The sequence below is a fragment of the Leptodactylus fuscus genome, chromosome 11 (assembly GCF_031893055.1).
Source record: "Leptodactylus fuscus isolate aLepFus1 chromosome 11, aLepFus1.hap2, whole genome shotgun sequence".
Lineage (NCBI taxonomy): Eukaryota > Metazoa > Chordata > Amphibia > Anura > Leptodactylidae > Leptodactylus > Leptodactylus fuscus.
Window position 1 is genome coordinate 30,431,409 of NC_134275.1, and position 23,778 is coordinate 30,455,186.

Genomic DNA, 23,778 nt, shown 5'->3' on the forward strand with positions numbered 1-23,778 from the left:
TGACTCCGTAAATAAAATAAATAATTATTTTAAGTTATAATATGCAATATTGGTATTCTATCATTCACTACAGTACATGCTTAGTTTGTTGCATTTGTACCGTCGTAGGAAGTCAATCGCAGGCTTTTTTTTTAATTAGGGGATCTTTAAGTTAATCTTGCCTGACCATGGCTGTCAACCATTAAGTAAATGCAAATCTGTCTCCCATGATGTTAATATAGGGAGACAGTGCCTCAGTCATGCAGCCCACTAGGGGGCGCTCCCTTTAACATCATGCTCGACCTTCACAGAGGCCTTTGCTGCAATGATGTGGGATTTTACCAAGTCAGTCTCTCAGCCGAGGACAGCTGTTTCGTTCTGATTGGATCTCTTCAGCCTGACGCAGAGAAGACTAACTTGGCAGAGGCTTAACCATTAAGTAGTCAGAGTAAGAGTTGGAGTCCTATCGACTCCACAGCCCTCTTTAAGAGTGATATTTTTCTATTACAAGACCCAACGCATTTGCTTCCATACACACCCACAGAGATATCAATAGGGTAGCAATTCTGACTGTCCGCAGTCCACACGACTAGACAAAGTCCCCATCCACAATTCTAGAAAAGATGGGTGACTACCATTTTGGGCCACGTCATTTGTCATTAAATTTCCTAGAAAAGTTTGCAGCTCACATATCTTTACTTTAACTAAAAACTTTAAAAATGAAAGCTATGTATTTCGCTTGGAAGGCTGTCACCAATAATTTGATAGATTACTTTTATATCATACAAATCAGTCATATCTGTGCCGCCTATTGCTATAACAAAGTGTCTCAATGTCCTCAAAAAACCACATAAAACGTGTGAACGTCTATAAAGAAATGACCACGTCTTAAGAAGTGGAGTTATGAAGGGGCCTGTGCGTTATGGCATAGAATAAAGACTCCTTATACATGAAGGACATCATCCATAAACTAAGGATTGTTCCATCACCTCATGTGCACCACCGAGTGCCACCAGTCCCAGCTCTGAGGAAGTCTCACATGTGCTTCTTTCTATTCGATCCCGTCTTGAGGAAGCGATAACAACGCAGAAATGATTTAGACAAAGAGCATGTTTTTGTAAGCTTGGCCCGCGCTGAGCACTGTGCCATCGGCATCGGCAAACCTCCTCCTATTTTTATACCTTTCTGTGAGAACTGGCTCCCTGGGCAATTTCTCAAGCTTGAAGGATAGTGGGAACAGTAGGAAACCCTTCAGAGCCCACACCCTGTGTAAAGGCAGGCTCAGAATGGCAGGAAGATAGGGAGAGCAATAAACAGAGCCATGTGAACGCAGCGTCCTAGTACAGGCTTATATTCCCATAGCATGAAAAATAAGATATTCAATTGGAAGAAATGAGAAGCCAAGCAGAGCCTCATAACAAACATCAAAAGGGGCTCCCAAGGGCTCACGTCACAGGACAAACAAAATCTTACAGTGTCATCCATATCTATTATCTTCTGTATTATCCCTGTCTATCAGAGTTTATGTGAGCAGCCTGACCCCATTAATCCCTACTAAGTGGACCCCTGACCGGTCACAGCGCCATGTCAGAGGACAGTATTGTGGGGGTCTGTGAAAGGGCAATAACTGCGCCAGGTTCCCAGTCAGCAAGGGGGTGTGGGCACTTGTGGATCCCCAGGTCAAATGATGGAAATATTCTGAATTTAAAGGGGCATTCCAATACCTAATAGATGTGCAACCCAATTCTGTGATTGGCACCTACCTTAAGAACAGTAAATCCCATACCCTCTTTGACCAGTTTAGGACCAGACACATTTCAGGTTTTTTAGTACATTTGGTTTCAAAAGCGATTATGTGTTCTCATTTCAGTTATTCAGATACATTTTGATGATATTTTAAGCCATTAAAAAGGGTTGTTCAGACACTAGCCCCTCTCCAGCGACCGTTGACTGGTCTTAGTCCTCACGTGAGGCACGGCGCACAGTGGTCTGTGGTGGTCACTGGCGTTCCAGGGACATGTGAATTTGCTTTTACTTTTCTGATACACCAACCCCAGCCCACTACAGCCAGTGACCTTTTTATTGACAGGACCGTGCCGTTTTTCATGGACCTAATGTACAAGTTGGTCTATTGAATGGCTTATTCACATAAGACACATCCGTTTTAAAGCCTATGAATGTCTGTGGGACTATTCACATGTTTATATCGAAGTCCATCAAAACAGACAAAGATAGAGCACGTCAGAATCAGATTTTTTTTTTTTTGATGGTCGTATAAAATGGTCCATCAAACAAAACAGATGTGAATACACCCAGAGTTGTGTGAATAAGCTCTGAACAGATATGTCCATTTTTCATAGACGTTAGGCAGGGGGGACATGGTTGTGTACCTAAGCCTTTTTTTATGTAATACTTCTTTTTGTTTTTGCTTGTTTTTTTAATATCCTAGGAAATCATATTTTTTTATTTATCTATTTTTTTTTTAATGAACTAAACAGTTTTCCGTCTCTGCTATGGTCACGTAGTCTGGAGACACAATTTTGCGTTGCTGGATCTTGGGCATTAGCTGTGGTATGGCCTAGTGGCGATGTTCTTTTTCCATGTATGCTGCATTATATTGCTTTTGCTCATATAATTATTTTTTTTCACAAATTGTGGCCCCTAAAAGGTCATGAAATATATTTTTTTTATTTTATTTGCGGATTTTGTCAGCAGCTGGAGTTGTAGTAGACGTATTGGAATCAGTTACTTGGAGAATACAGCCTACTAGGATACACAGCAGAACTTCCCAGTGCTCCGAGATCCTTATAACAGCACCTTGGTAATGCTTTTCAATCCTAAACTTAGTATTTGTGCTGCAGACCCTTATCCTCCTAATACAATAACAGGAAGGTATTGTCATTGTCATGTTACTTTATTAGTCACTGCCATGTTATAGTTACAGTGACAGCCCAGCCATTGTTTCTAGATCACATTACACTTGTCACTTCCCCCTCTCTCCATTCACACAGCAGGTAGAGATTTCTTGCTCGAGTCAGTGCCAAGGCTGCTGGAATCAAAGGACTTTATCATCTGCAGGTTCACTCTATAGGTAAAGAAACCGCTAGCAATTCTTTGTTTGGGTGCAATATCAGGGTGACATTAAAGGGGTTATTCCATCTTTGCAGCTTATCCTCTAGCCACAGCCAATGAATGGAGTGTGCTTTTCCGACCGCGGCTCCATTCATAACGGGGAGTAAAACAATCCTGTTCTTGGTATTGCCATGGGCCCCAGTAGTTTGACCCCCACCAATCTACAATGTATTCCCCATAATAGGAATAGATTCCTAAAATCGGAAACCCCTTTCTCTCTTAACAGGGTGAAGTAAAGGGCTGAAGTAATTCAAGTCTCCTATTACTCTTACCATGCTTTGCAGCTTACAAGTGAAGCAACCTTTGAAACTATACAGACCACAATTTTTTTTTAAGTATAAGGTCACTCCATTTCAGTACTGCGTGTCTAGTCCCCAGGGTCTCCAGTCCCCCGTCAGACCAGAAGTGATATCGTCATGTCCATCATCTGTGTGACAGCTCCGATAATCACTGACCTCAGTGGTGACATGTGCATAAATAGTGGAGAACAGTAACTGGCTAAACTATTACATAATCAGGACATCATGATGACATAATCAATTCAAATACTGCTGGGAACCAGAAGCCCTGAGAACTGGACCCACTGCACTACAGATGGGGAGCCAATTATTTCTTTGTCTTACAGGGGTCTCTATTGCAGTTCAGATTTTGCTTGTTTCCCTTTAACTATGAGATATACTAGAGTTGCAATTTGTCCTTTGCCATAACTCGTGCTGTTATTTCTATGGTTTTACAGTATGCACATATAAGTTCTCTAGCAGACTAGTGCGCCAATGTCTCTCTATTTAAAAAAGAATTGCAGGCAGCGGTGCGCCCATCACTGTGGTCACGAGGTCACCTACAAGTTCATTTTTCACGCAGGGAGACATTGAAATTACAGCATGGTCACGGTAATCCCATGATTTTACAGCAAGTTGTGGGTGATGTAATAAAGCTGTAGCCTTAAGTTACCTTTTAGGGTATGACTGGGAAAAAAAAGGGCTTCTGCGTATAAAAAAAAAAGGCATCATGAGATTAATAATTCACCTCACTGAGCACTTACTAGAAACACCGCGGGGATTCGTGTCCTTGTGAATTATCTACGCAGAGGCAAAATCTGTGAATAATCTTCATGAACAGCAAAAGTAATGAAAAGAATCTGCTATGGAAAAGAAACACAATGGCGAGGATTCATAAAGCCCGGCATATTGTATGCCAATCTTTAAGTTTCCCGAGCCAGCAGAGGATGCACCTCATCATGAGTTAGCAAAATAATCCCAGAGTCCTTGCATCTAGGCAAAAACCTACACAAGTCCGTTGCTGGAGAAGATTTTGCCATCATTTGCGCCAGTTTTGTGGCGTAAATGATGATGAATGGCGCTGATGAAGATCCTGCTCCCGGCCCTACTACCTTACATAAAAGTGGCATGGCTGGCGCTAAAATGGTCAATGGTCTCCCATGTGGCTGCAGCAGCCAATCAATGGCCTTAGCAGTCACATGTGGTAGTCGGGAACGTCACTGCTGCTGCACCGAAACCACTGCAGCGATTATGTACCCGTCTACCGCACATGGTCGCTAACGCTGGGGACAAACTGGTGCGGACATAGGGATGGTCTCTGACATCATCGCTGGTGCACTGGAACCACAGGCAAATGGAGAGGACCAGGAAAGGTTTTATTTTGATTATAGCCCCCTTCCTTGTCCTCAGTTTATTTGGGGGAAGGGGGACCCGAACAAATCCTGTGAAAAAAATGTTAAACCTTTTAAGGACATGGTTTGTGTCTGTTATTTGATTTTTTGACTGAAATATATAAGGGCTTGTTTATATACAGGAGGAATATTCCCATGAATAACCATATTTACATATGTAGACAAAGGATTTTTGCAGCGTTTTAGGCTGTGGCCTCACTTTCGTTGCGGAATCGCTGCTTTATTTCTTGCAGATTTTGTTGTGATTTTTAGAGGAATAGGAAATAAATAAGAAACACTTACCGGTATACGCCTACCTTCTGCTAAATCCTCTCCTGTGCAGGACTCGAAAACACGGCTATTTTCTTCTTCTCGGGAAATGGCATCCTGTCCGTTGTCACATGGTAATGCCGCATCTCCATCTCATGTAAATAAACCAGACTGAGCTGGAGCATAGCCATGTAACATGATATCACTTCCTGAGAAAGCAGCCATGTTTTTGAAGTCCGGCACAATCCCTTTAACAGTGACTCTATGTAAACAGATAGACCCCCGAGTATAATGATTGGCGGACCGGGAGAGGTAAGGGAACGTAACAAACACTGTTACTTACCTCTCCACGATCCTGCCAGGCCTCCTTCCTACTTGTCTGACATCTCTGACGTCACATGAACCCGGCCTGCTTCCCGGGTCAAGTGACGTCCAACGTCATAGAAGAAGGACGGCAGCGGAGAAGACAACGTAGGAGCCGGGGACAGGTAAGAAACAGTAATTTTTTATGTTTTTATTCCCCCGGGTCTCCGATTATTATACTCTGGGTTCTGAAAACCCCCCAGAGTATAATAATTGTGTATGGGTGTCCACTATGGGCTATAATACTGTGTGCAGGGGACACTATGGGGGATAATACTGTGTGCAGGGGACACTATGGGGGATAATACTGTGCTACAGGGGACACTATGAGGGATAATACTGTGTGCAGGGGCCACTAAAGGACATAATACTGTGTGCAGGGGCCACTAAGGGGCATAATACTGTGTGGAGGGGCCACTATGGGGGATAATACTGTGTGCAGGGGCCACTAAGGGGCATAATACTGTGTGCAGGGGCCACTAAGGGGCATAATACTGTGTGGAGGGGCCACTCTGGGGTATAATACTGTGTGCAGGGGCCACTAATGGACATAATACTGTGTTCAGGGGCCACTAATAGACATAATACCGTGTGCAGGGCTTACTAAGGGACATAATAATAATAGAGTGCGGAGGAGGGGGTCGGTCGAGGTCTTCGGTGTCAGTTGGGGGGGGGCATGTCAAAAGTTCGCCAAGGGGCCCCGCCATTCCTAGTTACGCCACTGCTGAAGACAATTCATTTTAATGGAGAGAAAGTTGAAGATGAACCATCTGCTGCTAAGCAATAAAAGCAGAAGAGTCCACGGACCTGCTCTTATCACTGAGCCCCAGTGTTTGACCCACAACCAATGTTACTTCCTAATATGTCTAAGGCCCCATGCACACAGTCATGTTATACTATGTCCACGTGTTCAGTACATGATGAAGATTTAGCAATAGATTCCACCCTTGAATGTAAATCCAATGCAAGAGAAAGAGGCTCCAGTGTGAACTTGCCCTAATATCCTTGTTCAGAAGACAAATGAAAAGAGACGACAACGGTGTATCAAAAGACTATATAAAACACTAAACTATAGGCTATAATACTAAGTAGAACAAAGGCGTACAAAAGGCAAATGATCCACTTTGTGTTCCTGGCAGTTGTGTGAAGAATCCTACTCCATTATTAATAAGCCCCTGTTCACACATTACGCCTGCAGATGAAGCGCACATTACTTAGTGGTAACACAATTAGCGCTAAGCACTGCCCTAGTTAATGTAATGATTATATTTAGCAGGCCGACCCAGAATAAACAGAGAACAGTCTACAACACAAATGTGCTACTTTGTTTAAAAACAGCTCCGCTTCCGGGTTTTGTCTGCCGCTCAGACGTGTGGATTTGTCCGTCTCCTATCCCCATTTTTAACAAATGGACAATTAACTTGTTATGAATTCCTATAGAAATGTCTGTACTAAATACAGGCTTGGTGCGGGGGGTCTGGAGTCAGATGGAGAGTGCTGGTATATGGACTACAGTCTCTTATCCATAGTGTTATTATAGTTTGCTTCTATAAATATCAGTCCCCTGTGTAACTGGCTTCCTCCAAAACTTATTCCCTTTTAAGGCTGATGTTGCCCCACAGGCAAGTTTCTTCAGTGTTCTTTGGCAATAATGTAATGTGTAGAAGTAAAAGGAAAAAAAATATGAGATGAAAACTGTGTGGTCAACATATCCCTGATTTCTGGAATGTTAATAAGATAGGAGAATACTTAGCATTTCTGGGGGAGGCCACCTGCCATGGCAGCAGACGGGGGACGGACACAATCTAAATGATTAACATGGGATATGAAGGGAACCTGTTGTACGTGCAGCGCACCATGGAGCAGGAGGAGGTGAACACATTGATATACAGAGATTTGGGGAAAAGTTTCAGCATAAGAGTGGAATTTGATGCTGATTCTGACTCACAATCTACACCAAATTTGGCCCCGATTTTGCTTCCAATGTGAATCAGAAAGCGAAGCAGGACACTGAAAAAGAACGAGCATCCTGCTCAAACTTGCTGCCAGCTCCATAGGCCCTGCAAGGAAGAGCTGTAGCAGAGCGCCGGAAGTATTTCTGTTAGTTGTCACAGATCCGTCAGTAGTCTCAAGTCCACGAGAGATCCATGGCAATGGGATGCAAAAAAAAAAAAAAAAAAAATGCTTTCATCCATATTTTTTTTCTAACCAATTCTTTTTAACCCTATTGTATTCAATGAGGCCGATCCATGGTATGTGACTTATCTTCCTCTTTTCCCGAGACGATTGCACAGAAATTTTTGCCGACACCATACCAACATAGGGGAAGTGCCCTAAATGGAAGAACAAGTTCTCCACGTGATACACCAAAGTATAGAAAGCATCCTGTGTTGTTTTTTTCCTAGTAAAAACATGCATTGTACTTTACTTTTGTTGCTGAATTTCACCAAACATATCCATGTTCCTGAACACAATCCAAGCAACCAAAATGGACAAAAACAAAGTTAAAAACACATCTATTATCTACAATGTTGGCGGCATTGAGAAATGTTGTTGCACAATAGACACGATCATATCATAAAGTCTACTCGTTTTTTACAGTATAACTAACAAGCCCATTACTTAGGGGGGAAAAGTTTCAAACTTCTTTAGTTTCTAAAAATATTGAGAATCACAAAAGAAGTAAAAACCGGTATCACAATCCCCGCACAACATTCCCTGATACTAGTCTGGCCACTGAGATATAAAGATACCCTAAAACGGTTAATATGAAAAGATCAAGGTTTGGACCAAACCTTCATGCGTGGACTCCATGAGGACAACTGATAGAGTATATTCTTACACAGTGAATCATAGCGAACACTCTATTCCAGTGCGTATAGAAAATCCCAGACATTCCCGGGTAAATTACGGTAAAGATATTGCATCACTGTGATAAAAAACGATAAAACAACAAACAAGAGGCAAAAATAAACCCAACGCATGAGAACAGCTTTCCTCTCTAAAACTGGCTGATGGAACAACGTTACAGATTAGGAATCTCCTAATATAATCAATAATAATCCTTGTGTCTATGGTAACTATACAAACTTTCAGGCTCTGTACACATCTGCACCAAGCCCACTGAATGGACGACACATTTGGTTTCGACAGATCGCACTGACTTCGGATTGAGCCCATCAAGCTGGGCTGTGGGACAAACCACCAACTCTGACTCCTCTACTATTCCAAAGCTTAACTCCGACTTGAAAATGGCCAACAGCCATGGTCGGATAGAAGCAGTCAAGATCTTCCAAAAAAAAAAAAAAAAAATCTAGTGATTGGTTCCTATGAACGTAAATATGCAATAAACTAGGTACCTAATTGAAGGACTATTCCCATCTCAAAGACTCCTTCTGTACAGCTAACTTCATAAATTCAATTCAATTGGTCACATGACTAAGGAAAGGACCCAGGGACGTCATAGGTAGGGGCTGCAGATCAACGGTTACGTGTGGTGGGGTCTTCTGACAAAAGAAAAAAAATGGAGCGACAGGATCAGACCATGTTTGGAAACAGTGGGGAACCGGGGACTGATGGGTATATATATTTTTTTATCCTGGACAACCCCTTTAAAGTAAGCTATTGGAAAACCATTTGAAAGCGATATCCGACTTTTCTTTTGCTGTGAATTCTAATATAGGGGAGTCCTCCTATGAGATTGCTACCTGTCCATTGAAGATACATTGAGAAGGTAACAGGACATTTGTGTATGATATTGCTCCAATGCAAGGAAAATTATACATAAGTACCTTGGCATATAGTCTTCATCCTGCAGTTATACTCCTTCCCATTTGTCCCCTATTTCTTGAAAACATACAAAGGGTAATACAGAGTAAGGTAGGGGGCACATGGAGTATAGTATGACCTCACAGACTACATGAAGGATAACATATAGTTGCATGTAGCTTCCATTAATGAAAGCAGATTTCTCATCTCAGTACATGACCATGTCTAAGAAAAGGTCAGAGAAGCAAAAAAACAAAACAAAAACAAAAGACATGCTGTTCTTTGGAGGCACTAAAAGAATACACGGGAGGCACAGTTTAGTGTCTGGTGTATTGGACGGGACAGGACTCCCCACGCTTCGGGTAAGTGATTGACAGGCCGCTGTGTATGTTTGTATATACTGCAGAGAGAGGGCAGAGGGGAGGCGGGGGAGTAGGGTCCCACAGAAGTCTATGGGCACTGTATTACACAGAGATGTACATGAGCCCTCTCGGTCTTGCACATATTTCTCACTGACATCCAAATAAACAGCCATGGAGTGTCTAGTCTAATACCCTAGGGACGACGACAGCGATTATAGTTCTCATCATTGGGTATGGGAACAGAATATCTGACTAGAGAAACTAATCTGCATCGCAGAAAGAGTTTTTCTACCAAAAACACACAAGTAAATGGAAGCATAAAAGGGCAAATTTACTATTGAAAATGCTCCAGAATTGCGGTACAATCTGTGCCAACAAAATGCCCTACATAACCCATAACACATTTATGGGTTGCTGTATACGTTTTCTGTGCCTTGTCTGATAAGGTTTGGACTTAATATGGGACTCCGTGAGACATAAATGTGCCATCATTTTGGTACACTGTTAGAAAGTACTGTATATACTCGAGTATATACAGTAAGCCTACTCATGGGTGGTATACACGTGGATAAGACAATCTAAGGGCACGTTCACACTGCAGAAAATAAAGAATTAAGACTTGCGCCTTTTCCATTCCTCTCCATTTCCCATCACAGCCCTGTCTCATGCCGCGGGTTCAGAGGAATGTGCAAGACTCTTCTTATTCAGCGAGCCACCTCAGAGTCACATTCGCTGAGGATTTTGGAGCTGATTTTATACCAGTATCTGCTCCACAGTAGACATCCAAATCCCTCATACCTTTACAATCCACCAGGTTTATCATCCTGCACCAGTCACTGTGATATAGTAAATCTGGCGCCTGTTAAGACGGTCTAGTCTAAGTTTGCTCTGTCTTAGGAGGTTTTCATATGACTTGAGTTTTGGTTTCGAAACGCGTGATGGATTTACAGGCCTGAACACTATGGAGGGAGACTACTACCATCTACTGTCCGAGAAAACCTGATTACAGTATGGGACAGTATTGGGGGGAAATTGTGGCGGGACTCCTAGCATCATAGATAACAATAATGGTAGGAGTCCGGCTTACTACATAGTCTTCCATCACACATGGACCAAGTTTCACAGCCTATATACGGTCGTATGAAAATGGCCGTACTCTTAGGATTAGTAAATCTGATCCATTATGTTGTTCTCGGCTGCATTTCCATTTATCATTCCAAAATCAACCCTTATAAGAACAGATTGGAGAGCTGCGGGAAAATTATGGAAGATGGACCCAAATCTTACAGGGTTTTTCTAGGAGAATAAAGTTTTCCCAGTTTTTTGTGGTAAAATTAGGGGTCTCGGCTTATATTCGGGTCGGCTTATACTCGAATATACACGGTAAATGTTTTATCTCTAAAGTCAGATCTTAAGATTGAAGCTTCGATGTGCATCAGCTCTTTGTACTGTAGGCAAAGTGTCCAAAAACAAAGATTCAATAACTACTAGAGACTATTTCTACATTATTATTATTTTTTTTGCTTTGCATTTTACACAAAATTTCAGTCTACACAATACATTCATTTAGTATGGGACATCACAGCTTTAACAGTTTTGCTGCCAGGAAAACTTGCAAGGCAATAAGTTTCACAAGACCAAGTGCAGGCTGTGACCTTCCAGCGCCTGTTGCACTACTACTCCCAGCAAGCAATGATCAGGAAGTCGTGCAACAACGGCTGTACAAGTCATAGGGTGCCATAAGCCTCATTTAAAGCATACCTGGGGGTCTAGATACAATGAAGGCTATACAATTCATGAGAATATAGCCCCTCAATCCTCTAGGAAACTGTACAGGATGAAGAAGTCAGGCTTTTGTGCATATGATGCAGCGGTGCAATGTCATTGCTCGCTCCTAGCAGACTGAGAGGTTATGGAGGTACCAGACAAACCTTAAAGGGTTAAAAAAAAAAAATGAAATCTCATATGACCGCCCTAACATACGACTAGTACAAACACGTTAAGCAAAAAACATTCTTAAATTACACTTAAAAAAATTCCAGTGGTCAGTTAAACAGTTAAATATCAATAATATATTATTTTCTTCCACTTACAAAAATATTGCATTAATTTTTTTTTTTTCTTTTGGAACCAAATTACCTAGGCATGTAACAAAATAAAAAGGCAAATAGATTAAAACAGACAGACTTGGGTGTGATGGCTTCCTAACATTGGCAGGGGTCCTGATGTTTGTTTAAAGAGCTCCGGTGGTAATGTCACAATAAGTATAATCCATTGAGCTAACAACTAGATCCAGCTTGAGTGGAAACCCAAATATTTGGCTCCTTAAGTGGCGCTGTTTAGAGACATTACAGTATACAGAGCCAGTGCCGGAGAGGATCCAACGGCTTCGATACATCCCCAAGACTGTGGAGCTCACTAAATGGGCAGAAAAGTGGAAAAAAAATCATAAAAATGGCTCCATCCTTAGAAATGGATCTTAAGTGGTGGGAGAGAGTCACAAAACCACAAACTAGAAGAGCCACAAGCTCCAGTAAGATTATTACACAATTTATTGCAGCTACATGTTGGGTCCACAATGGGACTAAAGCACTAGTTATATTCTGGCATCACTGATGCGGTTCCAATGCTCCGGTTGGAGGTCAATACTGTGAACACATTTCCTAATGCTAGTGTACTAACATTTTTCACTTGACACAGTCTAGGTTTGGGGTACTTAAGGATTGCCATCAGTCGTGGGTCTTTTGGGGGCAGTACCAGTACCATCGTGGCCTTCTCCTTGTCTGGAACAAGAAGCACAAACAGCCCCAGAAAGACGCTTGAGACCTTTCTGGAAGACACTGTTGGACATGCTGTAGATGACACAGTTGCAGAAACTGTTGCTGATGGCCAACCAGGTGGTGAGAAAGGAGGCAGTCTGGTTGGAGTAGACCCTGGAGCTCTCCAGGAGGAAGTAGATGATATAGGGCAACCAGAGAATGTAGAAGACGCTGGTAATACGGAAAAGCACCGTCGCGTAGCGCTTCTCCGGACTAGGCTGTCCCTGGGCAGGTTCGCTGTCGGAGGTGCTGAACCGTACGCGCCTATCATTAATCTCCTTGGTGTGCTGCTGGCAGATACGGAAAATATTGAAGTATGTGAAACAAACAGTCGTGGCCGCTGGGGCGTATAGCATCACCACAATAAAAGAAGTGAAATATGGACTGGTGTGCCATGAGAATGCACATGACTTAAATACATCTCCATGATACCCTGGTTTCCCCCATCCTAAAAACGATGGCAGAAATATAGCACATGAGTAGATCCAGAGCAAGAGAATGCAAAACCGTAGCCGACATGCGGTGACTAACGTGTTGTAGGTGAGCGGTTTGGTTATGGCAATGTAGCGGTCAATGCTGATGCAAGCCAAAGACGTCATAGACACGCTCTTCAGGACAGACACCACGTAGCCAAACATTTTACATACGATCTCTTCCGGAAGAAGGTCGGTGTGATGGAGCAAAGTGAATGACGGTACCAAGCAGCTGACTCCAACCAGAAGGTCAGCGTAGGCCATAGTCTGAATGAAGTAACTTGTGGTGTGATGGTTCAGCAGGGGTGCACAATGGAAGACGAAAATAACTATTAAATTGCCAGAAATGATCAGAACAGTCAGAAAGATGATGATCCCCACTTCCAAAAGGCAAATAGGAATGCTTTCATGAGATCCCACACCCAATAGGCAAAATAGACCGCTGCTGCTATTACTGTTACTGCTAATTCCTTGAAGGGAAGAGTTCATCTTTAGATCTCCAAAGATATCAGAATCATGCCTGCGTCTCTGCCGTCCTTCAGAAAAAACCTCGGTGTCTCTTGCTAGGACTCCAGCTGTGCTGTGGCTGCAATGTGGACTCCCTTTAACTTCACTGAAGAATAACGCTGTGCCAATTTCCTGCCATGTTAGAAAGAGAGGAGAAAAAGCTCGGGAAAGGAGCTTGGGACAAAAAGGTGCAGTCATCAGGAAGCTGGGGTCATGTGGGTTCTCTGTCCTCTATCCGAGGCAATCCCACTCCATCATTACGCTTCCATCAGAGCAGCTGAGAGGAGAGAATGTGACATGGTTTGTACATTATCCAGCCCATCCAAGCATCTTTTACACTTTCTAGAGCCCTTAAAATCCAGCCTAACCCATCTACCACATATATAAATAGTCATTCTTCAGCGTCCTCTCTGTCCTGACAATTAGCTTAGAGATTTATGGACCCAGGACAATTCCCATACTGTGCAGATCTGCAGTCTCTTGGTTCCTATAATATAAAGATATTAAGGACAGGACATTTAATCTTAGCATGCAGTCCGCATTCTCCCAGTGACATCTAGGAGTCCTACGTTCTGCATCTGCAGCCCTGCGCTCTTATCCACTGCAGCCCTGTTCTAGGACACAGAATAAAGGACACCTGATTGTATAGGGCACATGCTGCCAGCACTAACACTCCCAGCATCAGCACTATCCCTCTATATTCCTATAAATTCACCTGCCTCCAGTCCTAGTCTAGTACATGCAAATTATGTCATAATCTGACTGCTGCTGCAATATCCTGAGCACAGGAGAAATAAAAGCTCAGATCACCCCATAGATTATTTACCTGGTCATGCACACAAGTCACAGGCTCTGGAGAAGTCCCGCAGAAGGACTGCAGCTCACTTTGCTGCAGAATGGAGAAAATGTCTTTGTGAGTGTGGTCCTCTGCAAACCCTCCTCTCCTCCTCCCTCTCATGCATTGCCAAGATCAGCCAGGATCCCAGACTGCACTACAGTACCCAGTCACAGGGACTGCAGGCACAGGGGAAGCACAGAATAATAGAAGATCTACACGTATGGTCGGATGGCAGGAACCCGACAAGGCGTATAAGGACCACAATATATAGCAGACTCTTGAAAGGTCATTGCAGAAGGGATGATTGACAGCGCTGAGACGTACAGGATATTTACTACATAGTAAGATGCTATGGTACGGCGGGGATATAAGCGGCACTGGAAACTAGTATCAAAAGCATGAAGACAGAAATATCAGCTGTAATTTATATCCTCATTGTACATGGGCTGTACGAAAGCATTTACAAAGAGGAAAACACAAATTCTGCTTACTAAGAACAAAAAACAGCAAAATGACTGTAATTAGAGAAACCATCCCGGGTTACAATGAACTAAACAGACAGAAGATTTTCTACAATTGCTCATCATCTGCTAAAGAACACATTAAGACAAAGGAGAAATAATCACACTATATAAGCACACCTACATATACACAAAGACACACAACAAGCCAAGTATTTAAGGGTAGGGAATAAGTCACTGATCGGTGGAGGACTGGGAATCTCCACACATCATTAGAGTGGGGGTCTCCAATCCCCTTACCTGCATGTAATACTGTGGGGCAAACGCTGCAAGTTGTTTGGCAGTCCCAAAAATATGAATGGAACAGTCAGACCCCCTTGGAAAGGCCAAGATGTCCAGAAAATAGAAAAAACCGGGCACTCACCGTTGGAAGAGTATAAAAATTTGTCAAACATCCATGTAAAATACAATACGGGAGGAGGCACGCCTGCCCAGCTTTTTCTATTTTCTGGACTGTATATGGACAGTGAAGTATATGGAGTTTACCCCCGACCTCCCATAGTATAGTCTATATGCAGGCAGTAGTGCCACCTCATCCTTTACATTTTTTCTTACATCTCATTGATTTATAATACAAGCCCTTTAAGCCCCTGATATTTCTTTCTTAGTTATATCGGTTTCTGTGAGATCAGGGTAACAATAAGCTATCTATAATGCCTCACTGTATACAACACTTGGAACTCAGGACACTAGGAAAGCTGGGTAGCAGCTATCAGAATTGGAATGGTAGAAAGTAAACCTCACAATGTATTCTCAAACACCATGATTTAGTAATATACTAAGAATTTACTAGTGACTTTAAGCACTGAAAGTTTTCCACCACCTCCAACAATTGTATCCTTAAATAAATGCCGCACTGCTAATTCTGGCACAGTTGGAATTTTTTCTGTAGCCCCCACCATTCCTAAGTAATCACTTCTGTTAGATTCGGCACAATTATGTTGTGTGTTGTCAGGTGGACAGTCCCTGTCTCTGCTCCAGCCCAGGATCGCCCACCTGACAGCAGAGAATGAATATTAGCGTATGAAGGTGCTGAAAGTAACAGAAGTGATTACTCAGGAATGGCGGGGGGCAGACAAATAAGTCCAACTGCACAAGAATCAGTGTAGCATCATCTATCGAAAAGATGCAATGGGTGAGGCTCCATGTTGTGAAATCACTGTTTTTTGTTTTGTTTTTTGTTACAATTTTTTTTTTTTTCAAGCCAAACCTAGTAGTAGCTATAGAAGGAATGTTAAATATCTGGGAAGTAAAGTATACTTCTTCTTTCTGCTCAATCCATTTTGAGCATTTACTTTTTTTAAAAAAAAACCTGTACAATCTGCAACAAACTAAAGGAGCTTTTCAGCAAAAGTGGGGCCTCAGCTTTAAAGGGGTTTTCCGAGACACAAATACTGATGACCTACGATTAGGATGGGTCATCAACCGTAAACTGGTGGAGTGATGGAACCTGCAGCAATCATATAATTGAAGCTCAGTCCCACTGAAGTGAATGGGGCTGACAGCTACTCTACAATGTACAGTGCTGTGCCTGATAAACAGGGAAGATTGTGCAGCACCCATCTGAATTCTGTGGTCTCTTCCACCACAGTGGGTGCTATGTGTCAGACCCCACTAATCTGATATTTAGTCTTGAAAAGCCTTAGATCTGAGTGGGAGAGCACTGCGGTAGCCATAACTGCTGCTACTAGTAACACAGCGAGTGAGCAGAGTCATCCAAAAAGAGGTGAATGCAGATCCTGTATATAAGCAAATCTAATGCAAGGAAGCCATTGATCTATCATATCCAGGCTAGTGAGGATAAGGCCTTAATAAAAGGAAGATAAAATGTAACTTTTAAGTAACAAAATATAATTCAAAAAAATAAAAGAGGAGGCCGCCAACTTTAGGAGAACTCCTTTAAGGATTTGTGTAATGAAAATATCTTATAATTTTTTTTTTATTATTGTCCAGAAATCCTGCTGGTCCTGCGATGGACCCACATGGCATGTTATCAGTTATCAGCGTTTGCTCCCTTGTCACGATAAAAATCACCTTTTTTGCTGTGATTTAATGAACAAAACTGTTAAGTTCTGCAGCAACTGTGCAAAAATTCCTGCTAGGAAATTGAACATTTAAAAAAAAAAAAAAAAATTACAATATTTTCTACAACTCCATTCACCCATTTAAATAAATATGGATTTATTTGGAAAATAGTAAAAAAAAAAAAAAGTGTAAGTATCTGGCAAGAAAATATAAATCTTCTCTCACATTGCCGGAACAAGGGGCTCACTATCCAATTTCTCTGTACTAAGGATTGCTCAGGAACACTAGGCCAACTTTACCAGGAGCCAAGTAACGTGCCAGTGTGCTGTGAACTGTGGGAGGACACTGGAACATCAGAGGAGGCCCACGTGAGCGCAGACAACAGGCAAAATATGGACGGGAACAGAGAGATAGAAAGTGCAAAGCAATGCGGCAGAGCACATTTATTAATACCACAGACATGGGGTCTCCTTGTTATCCAATGGGAACAGTTACTGGAGGTCACCGGCAGCAGAAGTCCTAGCACCAGCTAGAGTCAGTAAAAACACTGAATATCACTAAATATAGAATATTGGAGATCACACACCATGCACTCATGGCAACACTATAAAAATGGGATGAATCTGTAAGGAAACAAAGCTTAAAGGGGACCCTTCTCCACCTCCTCTGCGCCCTACAATAGGTGCTGCACCACTGAGTCCAGCACAGTTGGAACTTTTTCTCTAGCCCCCACCATTCCAGAGAAACTGGTGCTGTTCATTTTAGCAGCCAATATGTTAATCAGGCTCCCTGTTGCCAGGTGGGCGGGTCCTAGGCTGGAGCCGACTATCTGGGACCAATCACCTGACAGTAAGGAGCCTAATTAGCATGACTGGTGCTAAAATTAATCCGTTTTGGAATCTGTGGAGGGGAACCTACTGGAAGATGCAAAGAGTTGGTGTTGTTTGAGGTGGTGGAAGGTCCTCTTTAGAGAGAACCTGTCACTACTCTGGACGTGTCCCTTTAGTATTTACATATATTCTATAGGAAATAATGCTGAAGCAGCTTTTCTTATAATTTTGTAATGCCTGGTTCCTCTATAAACCCTCCTGGAAATTTACAAATAACACTTTCACACTGTCCACTCAGTGCCGATTGGCAAAGTGAATGGTTGTCACACAATGCTCCTGAATCATTCCACGGGGAACACAAGTCTTTACAAGCGGGGACAGATCCGCTTTATTGAAGCAAAGGTTTTAATATACCACTGGTTTCAATTCTTTAACATGCCATAACCTCTACCAGCTGTAGGTGAGCAGAGTCTCTCTTTACATCCACAGACTGACCTGATGATAACCTACTGACATGGGGGCCCCTACTCTTCATGGCTACACCTACTGATCTAAACACAATGACGATATTCAGGTGGTTCCTGACTTTTGGCTCACACTGTATACTATATACTAAGTGGTAGCTTAGTGTGGAGAACCTGCGATGCAGGTGACCTCCTGGGATCATACCACACTGTCCCAAAGTAATAAAATTCTCTTCTATTTTTTTTTTTAAACACAACAATGGAAACCACATTGTGATGAAAAGGATTGTAGAAATCTGGCAAAGTTAGTTTATAAGGACTCATCACTCTTTAAAGGGGATCTTTCATCATCCCCACCAACTCCAACCCTTTGCACCGTTCAATAGGCGACGCTCTTCTGATTCTGGAACCGTTGGAATGTTTTCACCAGCCCACACCATTCCTGAGTAGCCACTTCTATTACTTTTTGCAGAGTCACGCGGTCAGGTCCTAGACTGAAGCAGACAAACAAGGACTGCCCACATGCAAGCTTGGGGACCCCACGAATGGGAAACTAATCCGGTAAGAAAAAGTGGTTACCCGCAATCCCCATAGACTATAATGGGGTCTGCTGGGTTTCCACCCGAAAAATTCTCTCCACATTTTTTAAGTGGAATGATGGACAGAATCCCCAAAGGGGCAATGAGCACAGGTGTGAACCTAGCCTGATTGATCTCTGTGCAAGGCTGCGTTCTGGTGATAGACTCCCATTAACCATTTACAGTAGCAACATGTGTATGGGTGACAATAATCACTGTACCAATTTTCAATCACTCTGTCATTCAGTATGTAATAAGTGGTGCGCACACAATAGGCCTTGGCATTGCCCTGGCACTGGCAGATAATTACAATTACGCAATTGGATACATAATGAAATAGACGCAAGGCCATCCTGCTCGGGTCTACAATTACGTCTCTGCGTATGGAAATGAATCACACTACATCTTCAGCTTTACATTTATGACCCCTTTAATGTGCATCAGATAGGGACATAAAAGACGACTACAGCATATGCAATGACAGCCCAAGTGAAGGCCAGATGAATGTGCTCTTTGCTTAAAGATCCCTGCATTAATATTTCAGTGCCCTATAACTAATGCTTTGTCACAGCAGGAAAGCAGTCAGCAGGCATCAGAGCTCCAGCCGCCCAGGAAGCCAGACACGTCTTCTCACCAGTACTTGCCCAGGTTCAGATACTGGCAGCAGCAAAGGATGCAAAAGGCATTGTTAATTGGGTTAAGTAGATTTACACCCTACAGACTGTAACCTCCTGAAGTGAGGGGTCCAATAGGTGAGTAAACAGCTAGATACAGCAGCCTGACTGTCAGATATGGAGGCAGAAATAATTATCGGAAGATGGCTGCTATACCAGAGGATGGAGGAGAGAAGAAGCTAATACAAGGCTACAGGCAAGAAGAAGAGAGGTGGAGGTGGACAAAAAAAATGGAAGCAAATAGAGAGGTGCGGGACATGGGTGAAGAGTAGGAAACCAATAGGGCCACAGCGACTAAGGCTAGTTCTACATGGATGAACAAATCCCAAGATCTACCGCAACCGCTAGGTTCACACTGACATTCAGGTCTCTGGGCCTGCAGGGAGACACGAAAGATGGAAACCCTGTCCACTTAAATAGCAGTTACCCGTGGAAACCTGCAGACCCCTTAGACTATAATGGGGTCTGCCCGCTTTCCACCGCTTTTATACTGAAACTGGTAAAGAGAAAAAAGTCCTTGCAGGACGTCTCTCCACCAATGTTAAGCAGAGTCTCCTATGGAGATGTAAAACCAGCCTAAACTGACCGTTCAAGGGGAAAAAAAAAAAAGATCAGTTCTCTGTGGGGAAAGAGTCCATCTTTTAGGCTTCACATCATCACCCCATACACTCTTTAAAATGAAGATCGGACAAAATCAGCCATATTGGCTGACGGACTATATTCATCTGACCATGCTAAAAGAAATGGGATGACTTGAGCCAATGAGGGATCCGCGATAAATGGCCAGAAATAGGAAATATCCTATTTTTTGAAGGATAAGGGGGCGTTCACACTACCGTCAGTGTCCGACAGGTAGTGTCCACTCCTAGTGTCCGTTCAAAATCTCGCACGGACATTAGGAGCGGACACTAGCTGTGTACGTGACACTTGTCATTCATTTAAATAGCGATATTGGGTGGGTTCTTTTGCACTCCGTGTCCTTCCTTCACTGTCCGCTTGTAAAGATGTCCGATTTTTCAAGCGGACAGAAAAAACCTACATGTCGGGTTTTTCTGTCCGCTTGAAAAGTTGGACATCTTTACAAGCGGACAGTGAAGGAAGGACACGGAGTGCAAAAGAACACACCCGATCGTCGTTTAAATGTCCAAAGTGTCACAGACACAGCTAATGTCCGCTCCTAATGTCCGTGCGAGATTATGAACGGACACTAGGAGGGGACACTACCTGTCGGACACTGACAGTAGTGTGAACGCCCCCTAATAAAAAGAAAATTAAAGTTGTGGTCGCGGAAAAAAGGAAGGAGATAAAAAAGGAAAAGAAATGAAGCTAATAGAGGGACGGAGGATAAAAAGAGAAACAAATGTGGGCAAAAGAGGAAAATGATGGGGAAAAGGATGGAATCTTAGAATGGAAGAATAAAACCTACGCAGAGGGCACAACAGTTCCATCTAAGGACACAAGACCTGGGACGGAAGACGTGGCGGGGGCCTTAGAAATAAAGATAGTATTGCCTATAGCCAGCATGTCAGCAGAGGAAAGGAAATTCAGGAATTAGAACAGGCCATCATGTATTTTCTCGAGTCCACCAGAAGTCTCCAATTGCTTTACAAGAGAACCAGATTCCCTCTGCCGGGGCTGTTTTTCTGATGCTTTGTGGCTGGAAACGTATCTGCATGTTTAACCCTTTCCAATATCGGTCTCATGTAATGGTGGGCTATGCAGCAAGTCTCAGTAGTCAGCCCTGCCTGAACAGATCTGCTGAGCTGCACTTAGTACTGTGTTTGCAGTCAGCAAGATATCTGCAAGTCTATATGGTTGCATTCTGCAAATAATAATATAGATGGCATATAATAACAGGAGAAGCTGAGGCGCCGGCCATGTAATTATATGGGAACCTGCAGGCTACTATGTAATCAGGTGGGCAGCGGTGTTTGTTGGTATACAATTACAGGTTCACCTCTGACTGGAGGAGCGACAGGCAGTAAAGTGGCGGGCCATTAGAGGAGTGGAGGGGTGGGAGTCTGATACTGAAACACCCAATTAACTATTACCCTTGCTTCACATGCGACAGAATACAGCGGCGGATCGTACACTATAATCATTTGTGCGCAACATCTCGCATTGTAACCATACAAACTGGCACATGTCACCGTGATGAAACAGGTACATATTTATGTCACTCATCTGAGATTTTACAAATAGCCGTATAATTCCACTGAACAGGATCTTACTATATAACCAAGCACTCTCTTACTAGCATAGCCCAATATATTTTATTAAAGGAGAGCATAGCTTTTGTAGGGGTGCGAATGTCCTAGTAAGGTTGTGTTCTAGCACCAGGCGTGTGGCCCACCAATGATCGCACAATTATAGAGGTAAATAGCTGTACAGTCATGTGATCACTGACGTCACATGCGAAGGGTCCTCAATAGGACGTATCATAAACCTTCAATTTGCAGGAGGCTAGGGGCTGAGACTGCTACAAAGCCATAGTCCAGAGACATATCCACCTTGTTGCCCCCAAGGCTCCACTAAAGTACTCAGCAACCTGTACGAAAAAATGGAAACACCGACTAGCGTGTTCACCGGACAGATCATACTTTGCTTTTACACTTTTATCAACTACAAAAACAAATTGCACAGGCTTGGTTAGGACGCCATGCCTCACGCTTTCCCCCATAGCACTTCCCCCACCTCCAACTGTGTTCACTCAATCCATGAGACGGAGGGGTTACATGGAGCAAAAACCCTGTGCCAAGTAAATACACCTGAAGTGCTGACCTTAGTACAGGTGCCGGAGGGTGCTGACCTCTGCTATAGCATATCATACCAAAAGGCCCAAAAATAAAGTCCGTACATCAGCTGGATTTCCTGGCCTCAAATCAGACAGGAGACAGCGACTCCAAGCATCATGGTGATCTACTGTATGATGCTCCATGGCTTCTCTGTTCCCAACTGTATATATAGTACAAGGCAGGGACTTCCAACATCATAGATCACTACTGGCGCTCACAAGCAGTGGCGTAAGTAGGAACGGCAGGGCCCCGTGGCAAACTTTTGGCCTCCCCCCATAGTGGCCCATGCACAATGCCCCATAGTGGTCCCTGCACACACTATTATGCCCCATAGTGGCCAATGTACACTAAACATAATTAATTAGGCCAACAGGTAGCAGCACCCCACATACTGAAAGGGGAAAAACCAGGAGGCGGAGTCAGGGGGGTATTTTACATGGGACATACAATAAGCCTAGCTGGTAATGCAGGACTTGCATAGTACTTGTGGTTTATACATAAAGCCCTCACAGGCCTCTACCACACTGTACTAATCAATGTGAGTTTTCAATAGGCCTCCGCTATGTGTACATGTAAAGCAGGGATTTTTATTACAGTTCGCAGCGGAGTTCTAAATTTGTCGTGCTGCTATTTTCATTGCTACAGATGGGTTTCATTTAACGCTTCATTTGGTTTTACTCATCTTATGCTAAACTTGTCGGTATTGCACGGTTCTTTTATATGCACTAAAACAACAGAAAAACATGGCGCACATAATGAAAAGTATGAAAAAGCAAAACCGTGGACTAAAACAATGTAAGCAACACATGCTTCACTAGAAATAGTATAACGCAATTCTGTCAGTCAGGGATGGAGGGGCGTTTTGGTCAAATTATGGAGAAAAAAGCTCAGGAAAACTACTATATAGAGAGAGAGTCTGTATATCATGCTGTAGTGTTCATAGGCTGTAATACAGGGAGCACACAACCCACAGCATAACCTACCCACACAACAATGTTACACCTGGGGGGGAATCGCTGCACCCCCAGGACACGCTTCAATAAGGCACAATGACTCAACAGTAGCATTTACAGTGATAGAAGTACAAGACTAAAATACATTATTACAATGCAAATATACACATATAATAGTGAACCAACAATACACACAATAAAGCACTTATTATTACAACATAGAGAGTAAACACGTACAATAAATGGTGTGTACAGTGTACACACAAGCCATAAACCCTCCACCACCTTACACCTATACATGCAAAGGGCTAGCAGAGTATGAAAGGAGGTGGACCTTGGCAAAGTCCTTAGATCTCCATATTTCCATGCTGTGTTGGCTAATATGGGGTTCAGCTAGTTTCCACAAAATGAGCTAGCTTGAAATAATCTGGAATATAGAGAGGTGATCTGATCCCCAAGATAATCCAGCCAGAGGAAGACCATAGCAAGGTAAAATGGCTGCAAAGTCAGAAGATGGGAGGGAAATATTCAGAGCTACTCAATCGTCATTACTGACCTTTAGTTGTGAGAACTTCCCAAAGCCATGAGGGAAAGAGGTCAGTAAGACGCTGCTTAGGATGCACGTGTCCTCTCTATTCTCCATGTTTGCGGTATGTAAATTACTAGCAAGGCCTCCAGGTCTCTCTTTTTAAGCCCATCCAGCGCGTCCCATTTGCTAACTGAGAGCACGATCAAGAGGAATTATCATTTGCGCCTGA

General features: G+C 43.0%; 2 protein-coding genes across 2 annotated transcripts in view; both read right to left on the minus strand.

Annotated features, from left to right (window-relative positions):
• Positions 1-23,778, minus strand: part of RABGAP1 (RAB GTPase activating protein 1) — a 116,658-nt gene that overhangs the window by 41,731 nt on the left and 51,149 nt on the right. The window lies entirely within an intron of this gene.
• Positions 11,103-14,322, minus strand: GPR21 (G protein-coupled receptor 21). The gene is made up of 2 exons (XM_075259108.1): positions 14,169-14,322; positions 11,103-13,619 (listed from the first exon to the last, which is right to left on the minus strand). The coding sequence occupies exon 2, from the start codon at positions 13,538-13,540 to the stop codon at positions 12,260-12,262; it is 1,281 nt and encodes a 426-aa protein (XP_075115209.1). The 5' UTR covers positions 13,541-13,619; positions 14,169-14,322; the 3' UTR covers positions 11,103-12,259.

Coding starts and splice junctions, on each gene's coding strand:
- GPR21 (XM_075259108.1), bottom strand. CDS start 13,540: ATGACTGCACCTTTTTGTCCCAAGCTCCTTTCCCGAGCTTTTTCTCCT.